Source organism: Saimiri boliviensis, chromosome 17 (genome assembly GCF_048565385.1).
Source record: "Saimiri boliviensis isolate mSaiBol1 chromosome 17, mSaiBol1.pri, whole genome shotgun sequence".
Classification (NCBI taxonomy): domain Eukaryota; kingdom Metazoa; phylum Chordata; class Mammalia; order Primates; family Cebidae; genus Saimiri; species Saimiri boliviensis.
This window is the reverse complement of record NC_133465.1, coordinates 67,995,050-68,009,787: the sequence shown is the minus strand read 5'-3', so window position 1 is coordinate 68,009,787 and position 14,738 is coordinate 67,995,050. Positions and strand designations below refer to the sequence as shown.

Genomic DNA, 14,738 nt, shown 5'->3' with positions numbered 1-14,738 from the left:
TGATGGAGGTAATGGTGATGTGATGGTGATGTGGTGATGGCGATAGTGGTGATGCTGGTAATGATGGTGGTAATGATGGTTGTGATGGTGATAGTGGTAGTAATGCTGGTGGTGATGGTGATGATGGTAGTGATGGTGGTGGTGGTGGTTATAATGGCGATGATTGTAATGAAGGTGGTGATGATGGTGGTGATGATGGCAATAATGGTGATGATGGTAATGATGGTGGTAATGGTGGTTGTGATGGTGGTGATAGTGGTAATGGTGGTGCTGATGGTGATGATGTAGGAAAGGTGATAATAGTGGTGGCAGTGATGGAAATGATAATGGTGCTAATGGTGGTGGTGATGAGGGTAATGCTGATAATGGTGGTGGTGATGATGGTAATGGTGATAATGGTGGTGGTGGTGGTGGCAGCAGCAATGATGGTAGTGATGAATGATGGTGGTGATGACAGTGGTAGTGATGGTGGTAATGCTGGTGGTGGTGATAATGGTGATGTGATGGTGATGTGGTGATGTTGGTGCTTATGATAGTGGTGGTGATAATGGTGGTGGTGATGGTGGCGGTAGTGGTGGTGATCATCGTAATGATGGTGGTAATAATGATAGTGTGGTGGTAATGGTGGTGATAGCGATAGTGATGGTGTTGGTGATGATAATGGTGGTGGTGATGTGGTAATGATGGTGATGTGATGGTGATAATAGTGATGATGGTGATATGATGTGATAATGGTGATGGTGGTGGTGATGGTGATGTAATGATGGCGATGTGATGGTGATAATGATGATGGTGGTGATGATGGTGGTGGTGGTGATGGTGATGTGGTAATGATGGTGATGTGAAGGTGATAATAGTGATGATGGTGATATGATGTGATAATGGTGATGGTGGTGGTGATGGTGATGTAATGATGGTGATATGATGGTGATAATGGTGATGGTGGTGACGATGGTGATGTATTGGCGGTGGTGGTGGTGGTGGTGGTGATGGTTATGATAGTGATAGTGGTGGTGATAGTAATAATGTTTTCTCTCATTTACTGACTGCTTACTCTGAGTCAGGGATTGGGTTTGGTACCTCACTTACATCCCGTTTTCTCCTCCTCCAATAGCACGTAACTTTGGTGTTCATATCCCCACTTTACTGAGCAGGAGCTTGTAGCTAAGGGAGGTTAAGTTACACCTACCTCCTCCCATATAAATTATTAGCCCAGCCAGGCATGGTGGCTCACACCTGTAATCCTAGCACTTTGGGAGGCCGAGGCTGGCGGATCATGAGGTCAGGAGTTCGAGACCAGCCTGGCCAATATTGTGAAACCCTGTCTCTACTAAAAATATAACAATTAGCCAGGTATGGTGGTGTACACCTGTAGTCCCAGCTACTTGGGAGGCTGAGGCAGAAGAATCCCTTGAACCCGGAAGCGGAGATTGCAGTGAGCCGAGATCATGCTACTGCAGTCCAGCCTGGACAACAGAGCAAGACTCTGTCTCAAAAAAACAAAAAGTATCAGCTCAAATGTCACGTTCTCACAGAGGCCCCTCCTCATCCCTCACACTCAGTCTCACTACTCTGGGTGTGTCATTCAGAGCACACATCACAGTGTAAAATGTCCCTGTTTCTTTCTGTACCTGGCCACCTCCCCTCACTAGCATGTCAACTCCACAGTGTCAGGGTCTGTTGCATCCTCGCTGTGCCTGGGAAATTGCAGGCCCTCGGGCCGGGCGCGGTGGCTCACGCCTGTAATCCCGGCACTTTGGGAAGCCGAGGCAAGTGGATCACGAGGTCAAGAGATCGAGACCATCCTGGTCAACATGGTGAAACCCTGTCTCTACTAAAAATACAAAAAAGTAGCTGGGCGTGGTGGCTCGTGCCTGTAATCCCAGCTGCTCAGGAGGCTGAGGCAGGAGAATTGCCTGAATACAGGAGGCAGAGGTTGCAGTGAGCTGAGATCGTGCCATTGCACTCCAGCCCCAGCCTGGGTAACAAGAGTGAAACTCTGTCTCAAAAAAAAAAAAAAAAGAAATTGCAGGCCCTCAATCAGCTCTTGTCCAGCTTGCCCAGGGTTGCTTGCTTAGTAAATGAACAAGCCAGGACTGGACCAAATAGACTTGCTGCAGCGCCCAAGCCAGTGACATCAATCACTGTGGCATCCATCGCTAGTTCCCTTTATGATTAGCTTCCCTCGTCCCTCCTCCACCATTCACTCTACTAGAGGATGAGGCCGCAACCCTGTCCTGTGAGGAAAACTCCACATTTTTTTAGTCTCACTCTGTCACCCAAGCTGGTGTAATCTGGTCTCACTGCCACCTCCGCCTCCTGGGTTCTAGCGATTCTCCTGCCTCAGCCTCCCAAGCAGCTGGAATTACAGGTGTGCACCACCACGCCTGGCTAATTTTTGTATTTTAGTAGAGATGGGGTTTTACCACGTTGGGCAGGATGGTCTCGATCTCCTGATCTCATGATCTGCCCGCCTCGGCCTCCCAAAGTGCTAGGATTACAGATGCGAGCCACCGCACCCGGCCAAAAACTCCTCCACATCTCTCAGGACACAAACACGTGCTCTGGCATCTGGGATTTGTGGGACGTCTGTGATGAGTGGCTTCCTGGCCCCAAGTGAATGCGGTGCCAACAGCTGAGCAGCTCCCCTCGCGCCGGGGGCGGAGGCTGTTCCTTAGGTCCTCTGTGTCCAGCACTGGACTCGCCTTCATAATGGCCAATGGTGCTGACCATCCTATGTTTGGGGCAGGGACTCTTATTTTCCATGGCAGAGGTTCTGAAAACCCCACTGGACCTTGTCCGCCTTTGGCTACATGAGGCTGAACGAGTGTACGGTGACAAAATGGTTGACGAAAAAGACCAGGAAACGCTACGCAGAGTCACCATGGCCTCCACCAAGAAGTTCTTTGATGTAAGTCAGGCTACCCTGTCCCTCTCCTGCACCCAGCACGGCTCTAAGTCGGGGGAGCCTCTGCGGCCAGCGAGCCCCGCAGCCCCCTCGGAAGGGCCCTTTGGTGGGGGTGGGAAGGTCCGTATTAGGCTGCACGCAATCATTCTAGCACGTGGCTGTGGATCGAGTGAGAAGGAATCTACCTCTTAGTAGATGAGGGTGTGATCACCTCCCTCCATCCACTCGGGGTGGAGAGAGGCCCTGCGTGGCTCAGTGCCCCTCGCTGGTGTGTCCTGTGTGTTCTTAGCAGAGTCATTTCTTTGGACTATGAATTCATTCCCGATACAGTGGGATCGGACCCTCCCACCCCAGGAAATTTGCCCGGTGGTTTGCTGGGCCCATGGCACCAGGTTCAGGCCCCTGAAGACTGGTTCTGGTACCCTGGGGTGACCTCCTAGGCCACCGTGGCAAAGTACTGAGCTGCTGCTAATGATCTGTGTGGTCATGGCGGCCAGAACCTGAAGTCTCGTCTCTTTTTTTCCTAGGATCTTGGTGAAGAGCTCTTATTTGCCAAGCCGAATATCTTCTGCCACTTTGCTCAAGGGATTGGCGATCCCAGATACGTTCCTGTGACTGACGTGGCTCATCTGAACAAGCTGCTGGTGGACGTCCTGGACAGCTACAATGAAGTTAATGCGGTCATGAATTTGGTGAGCAGGCTGGGGCTGATGGCAAGGGCCTGGGACCTGGACGGGGTCACCCTGTCCGGCTGCACTGTCGACATCCGAGTAGCATTCTGCGGGGCTGCGGGGGCGCATGGTGTGCACCTGAGCGTGTGCAGGGTCGGTGCTGGTGACAGAGCCGACGCCAGGTGCTGTAAGATGCTGCGGCCTCTCTGCGGTTTCTGCAGGTGCTGTTTGAGGACGCCGTGGCTCACGTCTGCAGGATTAACCGCATCCTGGAGTCTCCCCGGGGGAACGCCCTGCTGGTAGGGGTGGGCGGCAGCGGCAAACAGAGCCTCTCCCGCCTGGCAGCATACATCAGCGGCCTTGACGTGTTCCAGATCACCCTCAAGAAGGGCTACGGGATCTCCGACCTCAAGGTGACAGCCGACTGTTCAGTAGCTGCCTTTTGCGGTAGGATGGGGGAGCAGAGAAAAACATCACCACTTTCTTTTCCAAAATGAAGGCAGCCAGCTCAGGGAATCCGAGCAGCACCCGTAGTCCTTATCTAAGGGGTCTTTACCTTAGAAATCTGAGGCCAGTAAACCTTCCGGCCAGTGCGCGTGCCTGTGTGACTGAGGCAGAGAGTGTGTCAATGCCTCGATGGACACGGTCCAGAAAGTCAACACAGATCACAGAGGCAGAAATTGGATTCCTGCCCTGGTCACTGAGTGTTTCAAATTGTTCCCTGTTCTCTCTCCAGATGACAGAATTCAGAGCCGTGACTAGGTGTCTGACTGCATGTCTGAGGTTCTGAATGGTGCTTTTGAAAGGAATTAAATAAACATTAGAGTAAACATAAGGTCTCCCACACCCAAGACACACTGCTGAGGGTTTTTATTGATTTCTTGTTCCTGAAAATCTGCTCTCCCAGGCAGCTGTGGACCATTAGTTCAGAACGAATCACCGTGCTTGAGATTAGACCTGAAATTGATCAGATGGTGCTACACAGCCATGCCTTCTCTGGGTCTGTGCCTGGGGTGCTGTTGTGGGGCCAGGATGCTGCCAGACCCAAGGGGGAGCCCTAAGGGGACCCTCCCACAGCACGTGGCCCTGAGGCAGTTGCTGGGCTGGTGGCTTTAGCAGGCAGACCTGGAGCCAGTGATGCCGGGGGTGGTGGGAGGCATCTGCAGGCAGAGACCCTGGAGAGGGGCAGGCTAGGCTGTACCAGAGACAGCCACCCTCTGGGAGAGTCTCCAGTTTCTGGCTGTGTGTTCTCTGCCTTCCCAGTGAATTACACTCTGTATATAACGGGACCAGCCTGCTCTTTTTTGAAGTCCTCAGATGGGCACTCCCCAACACGGCCCTGCCTTCTGGATTCCTGAGCAGTAGTGGGCCATGGGTTCTCAGCACATCTGATGGAGTTAATTCACATTGGTCTTCGCCATCACTCAAGTGTCATTTGAACCTGGAGCCACATAGGTTCACTGAGCTTTCTCCGCCGCAGTCTCTAGTCTATTAACTAAATCATGTTGGTTTACATTTCTGTCGGCATCATTTCCTTCTGCCTCCGTGCGGGGATTTTCTTCCTGACCCTTCCTGTCGGGGCTGATCATGGGTACTGTACTATATTATTCGTCCACATCAGCCTCCGCTGTACGATCTGGTCTGTGGAATTTCACTGCCCCTGTACTCATCACGAATCAGCTTTACAGTCATCTTTCACTGTCATTTGTTAAGCAGCTTCTGTGGATTCAGAGCTAAGGGCAGAGGTAAACAGGGCTAAAAGTCCCTGTATTTATTGAGGGAGCCAGACTCCTGAGCCATTCCATGTGATTCTGATTCTAATAGTGCTGTCCTAGTAATAGGCTCAGCCCATGAGGGTAACGTATATGTTTGTGATGATGTAAAATTATAAAGTAGGTACTGAAAGCTGTGGCACCTGCTAGAGGCTAGGGGTGCACAGGAAAGGGGTGGGGAACGGGCCCTGGAGGACAGTGTGCCGTGTGAAAAGCCCTGGGCTTGGTCCCAAGAAAACGAGACACCATCCAGATGTGCAAGCGGGGGGATAAAGGGAGCAGGAGCTAGCAGTCTTTAGGACATGGGAAGGATAGTTTGAAAGCCCAGAAACTGTAGAAAGGTGACCTGGGTGGAGCTGGGGCACAAGGCCTGTGACCCCACAAAGCCTGAAAGCAGGCAGGTGCGATAAGAAGGGAGTGGGGGAGGGGGAAGCAGGGCCAGCAAGGGCTGTGCCTGCCGAGAGGGCAGAGCGCGTATGACCTCAGGGGCTCGGCTGGGGTCCAGTATCTAAAACCTTCAGGTGCTTCCCCAGCTCCCCTCCCCACACCCCACACACAGCCCCCGCGGCCAGCCGGTGGGGAGGTTTTATTTCGGTGAAACCTTCTCCCCCACCTGAGTCAGCAGCTGGAGCTGGGCTGCCCCATGATGAAAGCCTTTCACCAGAACAAAGGACCATGGTCCCGGCAGCTCAGGTGCCCGCGACTTCCTACAGATGAAAGGGGAGTGATGAGAAGCGGCCATCGGATGGGGTGGGGGGCTTGGCCTCACGTGATTCTCAGGGAGGAGGCCTTTGCCGCACGGCGCACACGCCCCACTCTCAAACCTCGGCTCCCTGTGCTTGCTCTCGACCGCTGGTGGCATTGGCTATGGCAAGGAAAGATGCCGCTGATGATACTCTGGCCAGAGAAAGGGAAGCCTGTGCCCCTTACTCATGGCTGGTCCCTAGACAGGCCTAGATGCAGGTGACGATTGCCATCCTTGGCTGCCAGTGACAACAGGGATGCAGGCAGCTCCAGCTTCAGCAGCACCATGGGGCTCTCAACCAAGATGGGAGGGAGAGTCGGGGAGGTGAGATGCCTGGGGATGAGGCGGCCAGTGCCCAGCAGGGCGCGTGAGGCTGGGAAGTGCAGGAACACGGTGGGGGTGGAGATGGGGGGACCGGCTTCAGCAGTGGTGTAAGAGGGCAGGAGTCGGGGAGACGGTGCCAGGGAGTATGTGGGGAGAGTGAGGTTGGGGCAGGTTGGAATCCAGGGGCAGCCCAGCAGTCACAGTGGGCCGGGTGAAGGACAGTATGGCTGTGAGAAAGCCAGATGGGGCCGGCACGGTGGCTTAAGCCTGTAATCCCAGCACTTTGAGAGGCCAAGGCAGGAGGATCACTTGAGCCCAGGAGGTAGAGGCTGCAATAAGCTGTGATCATGCCACTGCTCTCCAGCCTGGGCGACACGGTGAGGTCCTATCTCTCAAAAGGTAAAATCAGGAAAAAAAAAAAAAAAAAAAAAAAAAAGATGTCTGGTGTGGTCAATCTCTACCCTGTGCACTTGCTACCTGGTGAACAGAGGAGGGTGATTCGTTTTTGACTCAGGGTCATCCTTGGCTCTCACACTCTGCCCCTTGCCTTGAGGCAGGGTCCGAGGACATAGCCATGGCTGGAGACCCACCTGTTTTTCCAGGCTCATAGATTCCCCTTGCTTTTTCTTAGCTTCTCGAAAGATAGGAGATTTGAGGCTGGCTTTTGACCCTGGTCAACTCCAGAAGATCTGGCTTGGTGACGTTTCTTTTTACACAGAGACAATTCAAGGAGTGGGACTTGGTTCAGAAGGATGGAGCAGCCACTGTAGTGTCTATAGTGGATGCTTTAAAGCCGTTTCAATAAGTACAGAAGCCCGTAGGTCTTGTTTTTTAAATTAAATACTATAGATAAGCAAATAGCCAAAACCCTGGAAATACACGCTACTACTTGGATGAGGCTGGCAGGTATTTACTGCTCTGTAATGTTGTTGTTGTTGTTGTTTTTAAGATGGAGGCTCGCTCTGTCACCCAGGCTGGAGTGCAATGGCGCGATCTCAGCTCACTGCAACTTCTGCCTCCTGGGTTCAAGCAATTCTCCTGCCTCAGGCTCCCAAGTAGCTGAGACTACAGGCGCTCACCACCATACCCAGCTAATTTTTGTACTTTTAGTAGGGACGGGGTTTCACCATGTTGGCCAGGATGGTCTCGATCTCTTGACCTCGTGATCTACCAGCCTCAGCCTCCCAAAAAGTGCTGGGATTACAGGCGTGAGTACTGTGCCCGGCCATGCTTTTTTTTTTTTTTTTTTTTTGAGATGGAGTCTCACTCCGGAGTACAGTGATGCAATCTCGGCTCACTGAAACCTCCACCTCCTGGATTCAAGTGATTCTCCTGCCTCAGCCCCCTGAGTAGCTGGGATTACAGGCGCCTGCCACCACGCCCAGCTAATTTTTTGTATTTTTAGTAGAGACAGGGTTTCACCATCTTGGCCAGGATGGTCTCAATCTCTTGACTTCTTGATCTGCTTGCCTAGGCCTCCCAAAGTGCTGGGATTACAGGTGTGTGCCACCGTGCCCGCCAGCCATGCTTTAAAAAAAAAAAAAAAAAAAAAAAAAAAAAAAAAACTCTTCTTCATTGATTCTTCCAAAATTCCTGTGAAATCATTTTGTGGCTGTCTTTAGGGGTGGGAGGAGCTCTGCCGTGTATGTGGATGATGCTGAAGGGGGTCCCCATTGAGTCTCCCAGCCAAGCCTGCCGTGTATTTATTCAGGGCCTCTTTTAGGGTCTCTGTTTAAGATTTTTTTGCTTTCCTTTTGCAGGTGTGGTAAAATGTACATAGTATAAAATTGACCGTTTTCGCTATGTTTTATTTATTTATTTATTTTGAGATGGAGTCTCACTCTGTCACCCAGGCTGGGGTGCAATGGCAAGATCTCGGCTCACTGCAAACTCCGCCTCAGGGTTCAAGCAACTTCCATGCTTCAGCCTCCCAAGTAGCTGGGATTACCGGCGCCCGGCGCCCGCCACCATGACTGGCTAATTTTTGTATTTTTAGTAGAGACGGGGTTTCACCATGTTGGCCAGGCTGTTCTCAAACTCCTGACCTTAGGTGATCTGCCTGCTTCGGCCTCCCAAAGTGCTGGGATTATAGATGTAAGCCACCACACCCAACCTGTTCTTTTATTTAAAAAAAAAAAATGTTTTTTCCAAGACAAATAGAAGAGTAAGATTTTTCAGCTGGGCAAGGTGGCTCATGCCTGTAATCCCAGCACTTTGGGAGGCTAAGGCGGGCGGATCACCTGAGGTCGGGAGTTTGAGACCAGCCTGGCCAACATGGTGAAACCCGGTCTCTACCAAAAATACAAAAATTAGCTGAGTGTGGTGGCAGGCGCCTGTAATCCCAGCTACTTGGGAGGCTGAGGCAGGAGACTCGCTTGAACCCAGGAGGCAGAGGTTGCAGTGAGCTGAGATTGGGCCACTGCACTCCAGCCTGGGTGACAGAGCAAGACTCCATCTCAAAAAAAAAAAGTAAGATATTTTTACCACCTTTCATATCTAGTCCAGCAGCATGAAGCACATTCACGTTGTTGTGTGACTGTCACCACTGTCCCTCTCCAGAACCCTTTCATCTTCCCAAGCAGGAACTCTGTGTCCATGAAGCAAAAACTCCCCCTTCCCCAGCTCAGCCCCTGGTAACCTCCGTTCTTCTTTCTGTCTCTGACTTTGGCTGCTCTCGGGACCTCATGTGAATGGAATCACACAGTATTTGTCCTTTCGTGTCTGGCTTCCTTACCCAGCGCCACGTCCTGAAGGTCCGTCCGTGCTTTAGCATATGTCAGAATTTCCTCTCTTCATAAGACCGAACCCGATTCCGTTGCACAGATGGACCGTGCTTTGTGTACCTTTCATGCGTGGCTGGACACTTGAGTGTCCTGATGGCTGCTGTTATCCTGACTGCGCTCCGTTCAAGGTTTTGGGTCTTCTGCTACAGACCTTGGACACTTCGTTTTTTTCTTTTACTTAGAGACAGGGTCTTGCTGTGTTGCTCAGGCTGGTCTTGAACCTTGGCCTCAGTAGATCCCCCTGACCTCAGCTTCCCCAAGCCCTAGGATTATAAGCATGAACCACCATGCCTGGCCTACGTTTCTTAGAAGGTTGGTCCCGTGGCAGAGTGCGCCAGTGATCCCGATTAGTTGGGAGGCTGTGGCAGGAGAATCGCTTGAACCCAGGAGGTGGAGGTTACAGTGCGCCGAGATTGCGCCATTGCACACCAGCCTGGATGACAGAGCAAGACTCTGTATCACAAAAGAAAAAAAAAAAAAAAGAAAAAGTTGACTCTGTGGCCCCGGGTTCTGGGTGGTTGTGGACGATGTCTCTAATTGAGCATCTTCTTACCAAGGCCCCTAAGCGTGTCCTCATTCTGTCTAGGTCGACCTCGCTGCTCAGTACATAAAGGCTGCCGTGAAGAATGCCCCCTCAGTGTTCCTGATGACAGACTCCCAGGTGGCTGAGGAGCAGTTTCTGGTGCTGATCAATGACCTGTTGGCCTCGGGAGAGATCCCCGGGCTGTTCACGGAGGATGAGGTGGAGAACGTCATCTCCTCCATGCGACCCCAAGTCAAGTCCCTCGGCCTCACCGACACCCGGGAAGCGTGTTGGAAATTCTTCATCGAGAAAGTGCGCAGACAGCTCAAGGTGGGACGCCCGTCTTCGGCCGGGACCCAGGAGCCCGGCTTGGCCCCTGTTGCCCACAGGGCTTGGGTTTTTGCTCTGCACAGAGCAGGGACACTTATCCTTCATGGGGTGCGAAATCCTGTTAGGAGAGCGTTAGGGGTGGGGCTGTCTGAAGAACTGGAACCTGGAGATTTTTTTTACATGGGTCATTAGAGGTGCCTTAGAGCCAAAAGAAGTGTTTACAGTCGTCCTTTGGTATCTGAGGGGCATGGATTCCAGGACCCCCATGGAAACCAGAATCTACGGAGGGATGGGTGTTCAAGGCCCCGATATAAAACAGCGCTGTATTTTGAACACGCTCCCCACTACTTTAAATCATCTCTAGATTATTTTTAGTACCTGATATAATGTAAAATGCTATGTAAATACATGTTATATTTTAATTTGTATTATTTTATCATTATTTTTAAAAATTATTTTCAGTCCATGGTTGGTTAAATCCACATCTGTGGACAGAGAGCCGACCCTGCGACCCCTCCTCACACATAGCTAGTTTAAGTAGATAAATGCACCTTGACTTTTTTTTGAGGGGGTGGGACAGAATTTTGCTCTTGTCGTCCAGGCTGGAGTATAGTGGTGCAATCACAGCTCACTGCAACCTCTGCACCCTTGGTTCAAATGATTCTCCTGCCTCAGCCTCCTGAGTAGCTGGGATTAGAGGCTTGTGCCACCATACCCAGCTAATTTTTGTATTTTTAGTGGAGACAGGGTTTCACCGTGTTGGCCAGGCTGGTCTTGAACTCCTGACCTCAGGTGATCCGCCCGCCTTGGCCTCCCAAAGTGCTGGGATTACAGGCGTGAGCCGCTGTGCCTGGCCGCACCTTGACTTTTTGTATCGCCTCTAGGGCGGGTAGGCTAAAGTCCCGTAGCAGGACAGACTGCTGGATCTGTCGGCCCTGTCTTCTCCAGGGTTCAGTGGTGCTGACTTTTGGGGGCACCACCCCATAGCTCTCCTGGGCACGTGCTGGCCATCGTTTTCCCTACATGACTCAAATAGAGCAGGGGCCCTCCCGCCCCTCTCCAGGCTGCCTAGCCCAATGAGTGAATGTTATCCGTGGAGGCAAAGGCATCCCCTGACGGGCGCTGCCTGCTCCTGGGTCCTCTCTGCCCTGCCAGTGCCAGCTCTGTCCCAGCACCCTCACATCGTTATGCAGTGAGGGCTGCAAAATCAGCCAAGCGTGAGCCACCCCACAAATGACGATGTCTGTGCAGTATTCACACCACGCAAGAGGGGACCAGAGGGCAAGGACAGCTGGGAGGCTGAGGCCCATGGCAAGGGGGGTTCTCACCTAGCCAGAGAGCCCCCCAGGCCTGTCTCCACAGCAGCTTCTCCAGCTGGGGTCCCAGGGACTCCCTGCCCTTTCTGGAAATTAGCTGCTGTCCTCCAGGGTCTAGCAGGAACCCCTCCTGCTGAACGAGAGGGCTTGGAGCACGGCCATTCTCAGGCCTCATCTGTCCGATGTGGATGCCCACTCCCCACTCCTTCCTTTGCCCGGCCTTTGTTAGAGAGGCAAGGGCCCCTTTCGGGAGGGATTGGGATTGCTAGTGAGAGCAGGAGTCAGATGAGCAGTTATTCACTGCAGTGCAGCGGCTGCCTTTCAAACCCACACGGGGACTGCGCTCGAGCCCGGCGAGGCCTTTGCTTTCTGGAAGAGCTTTCTGCGGAGTGATGGGTTAGGCCCCGGCACTGCAGCCCCTGTGAGCGGCACATCTGTGTCCCCCACACCCAGGTGATCCTGTGTTTCTCCCCTGTGGGCTCCGTGCTGCGGGTGCGAGCCAGGAAATTCCCGGCTGTGGTCAACTGCACGGCCATCGACTGGTTCCACGAGTGGCCGGAAGATGCCCTGGTGTCCGTCAGCGCACGCTTCCTGGAGGAGACCGAGGGAATTCCAGTAAGTCACCGGGGCCACCTCTGCCGCAGCACAGAGCCGGGAGGACAGGGACGGGCAAGGGCTGGCTCCCTGGGAGAGAAGGAGCTGGGACTAGGGTGAGCTGAGTGAGGCGCCCGCCTGGGGCTCAACATTTAAGAGGCTGCCAGAAACCTCAGGCATGCAGATAAGTGAGGTTTTAATGTAATCGTTTTGAAGATGGAAATATATGCTAAAAAATGCGTGAACGAACCATCAGAATTGTGAACCGAGGTGGGCTGTTGGGTTTTTTGTTTCATTGTCCTGCAATCCTGAGCCATGGAGGCACGGTTTCCAAACAGGACCTGTGTGCCCAAGGCCCCAGGGCCAGTTCAGGAGGGCTGAGGATACACAGCCTGCGGACAGGCTGGGCCTCTCGGGCTTTCTGCCTTGTCTGGAGTGCTGGCTGGAGAGCCTGTGTTTGCTAGGATAAGCATACACAAGGGTGCACCCCACTGCCTTATGCCCCTCGGGGGAAATGATAGATCCCACATTCTCTCGAAGTCTCTCTTTATTGAAAGATGGTGCCCAAGGCCAGGTGCGGTGGCTCACGCCTGTAATCCCAGCACTTTGGGAGGCTGAGGTGAGCAGATCACTTGAGGTCAGGAGTTCGAGACCAGCCTGGCCAACATGGTGAAACCCCATCTCTATTAAAAATATAAAAATCAGCTGGATGTGATGGTGCATGCCTGTCATCCCAGCTACTTGGGAGGCTGAGGCAGGAGAATTGCTTGAACCTGGGAGGCAGAGGTTGCAGTGAGCTGAGATTGCACCACTGCACTCCAGCCTGGGTGACAGAGCAAGACTCCATCTCAGAAAAACAAAAAACAATGAAATATGGTGCCCATGTTCACTGTTTAAGCTAAATGCGTGCCTGAAGATCACCTGTAAACCCTGGCTCACTTTCGACCAACTCAGTAGGAGGGATGAAGAGCCCTTAGAATCAGCCTCTCTTTATTACCATCTCTTATTTATTTTGAATGCATACGAAGTGATTAAGTAGGCTAGAATAAACCTGAAACTAGCTTCTCTTTTTCCTGGTTTTTAAAGATGGGAAGAAGAGCCCGCTTGCTGTTAGAGCATTCATTTATGAGATTGATCACTCCCAGTGACTCTGCAGTTCAGAAGTGTCCTTTGGAGCATAGATTTGGGTTTCTAATTCTAGAAACAGGCATTGCCCCCACCCTGCCACCAGCCCTACATACATGCAAAACCATGTGTGTGGGATGAATTCATTACTTTTCAAAATATCCTGAATTAAAATGAATATCGCTGAGACAGTTTCTGGGCGAAGCTCCCAGTGTCTGCCTTCAGGTAGGTGGGCAGACCCCGAGGGCTGGGAGAAAGAGGTTCTAAATCCTAGGACCCAGCCGTGGGAGCGAACAATAAATATTTGCAGAATTACCTGGGATATGAAAACATAGTCGCAGCCTTGTACTTCTTTAGGTATGCAGGTATGTGAATGTGTTTGCATGTGTATCTATGCAAGTATGTGAGTGTGTGCGTGTGTATAGACGCAGGTATGTGAATGAGTGTGCATGTGTATGGGGCAGGTAGGTGAATGTGTGTGCATGTGTAGATGCAAGTATGTGAGTGTGTGCGTGTGTATAGACGCAGGTATGTGAATGAGTGTGCACGTGTAAATATGCAGGTATGTGCATATGCGCATGTATAGATGCGGATATGTGAATGTGTGTGCAAGTGTGTAGATGCGGGGACGTGTGTAGATGCGGGGACGTGAGCGCGCAGGTGCGTGTGTAGATGCGGGGACGTGAGCGCGCAGGCGCGTGTGTAGATGCGGGGACGTGAGCGCGCGGGCGCGTGTGTAGATGTGAGTACGTGAGCACACAGATGCGTGTGTAGATGCGGGTACACGAGCGCGTGGGCGCATGTGTAGATGCGGGTACGTGAGCGCGTGTGTAGATGCGGGTACGTGAGCGTGCGGGCGCGTGTGTAGATGCGGGTACGTGAGCGCGTGTGTAGATGCAGGTACGTGAGCGTGCGGGCGCATGTGTAGATGCGGGTACGTGAGCGCGTGTGTAGATGCGGGTACGTGAGCGTGCGGGCGCGTGTGTAGATGCGGGTACGTGAGCGCGTGTGTAGATGCGGGTACGTGAGCGTGCGGGCGCGTGTATACAGGTATGTGAGTGTGTGTGTATATATGCATGTGCACGTGTGCATGTACGCGTGTGTGTATCAGAGATAACGGTAACGAGCTCTGCTGTGTCCCAGGCACTGAGCTAAACCCTTCCATGGTGAAATGCCCACAACAGCCCCAGGATCTGTTGCTCTCAGGAGCCCCTTTGGACATTAGAAGCCACTGAGGTTGAGAGAGGCCTCGGGGCACCTTGTCCAGGGCCCCCAGTGAGTCTGGGAAGCCCCACTTTGCTGATCTGCTGCAGGACGGGGTCCCAGGGATGACCAGCTGTCTCGTCTTTGTAGCGGGAAGTCAAGGCCTCCATCAGCTTTTTCATGTCCTATGTGCACACCACCGTCAATGACATGTCCAAGGTGTACCTGGCTACCGAGAGGCGCTACAACTACACCACACCCAAAACCTTTCTGGAGCAAATCAAGCTGTACCAGAACCTGCTGGCCAAGAAGAGAACAGAGCTGACTGCCAAAGTCGAGAGGCTGGAGAACGGCCTGATGAAGCTGCAGAGCACGGCTTCCCAGGTAGGTGGGGGGTGCCGGCTGCCAGCTCCCAGGAGCCGCTACTGTCAGGCTTCTGTGGGC

At 52.6% G+C, this 14,738-nt stretch overlaps 1 protein-coding gene across 1 annotated transcript in view; it reads left to right on the top strand.

Moving 5' to 3' along the window:
- The window catches only part of DNAH17 (dynein axonemal heavy chain 17), a 152,742-nt gene that overhangs the window by 93,891 nt on the left and 44,113 nt on the right, over positions 1-14,738 (top strand). Inside the window, exons 51-56 of the mRNA XM_039476322.2 lie at positions 2,750-2,911; positions 3,436-3,600; positions 3,801-3,992; positions 9,790-10,056; positions 11,826-11,987; positions 14,445-14,678. Coding sequence (XP_039332256.2) covers positions 2,750-2,911; positions 3,436-3,600; positions 3,801-3,992; positions 9,790-10,056; positions 11,826-11,987; positions 14,445-14,678 — 1,182 coding nt within the window. The remainder of the gene's footprint in view (positions 1-2,749; positions 2,912-3,435; positions 3,601-3,800; positions 3,993-9,789; positions 10,057-11,825; positions 11,988-14,444; positions 14,679-14,738) is intronic.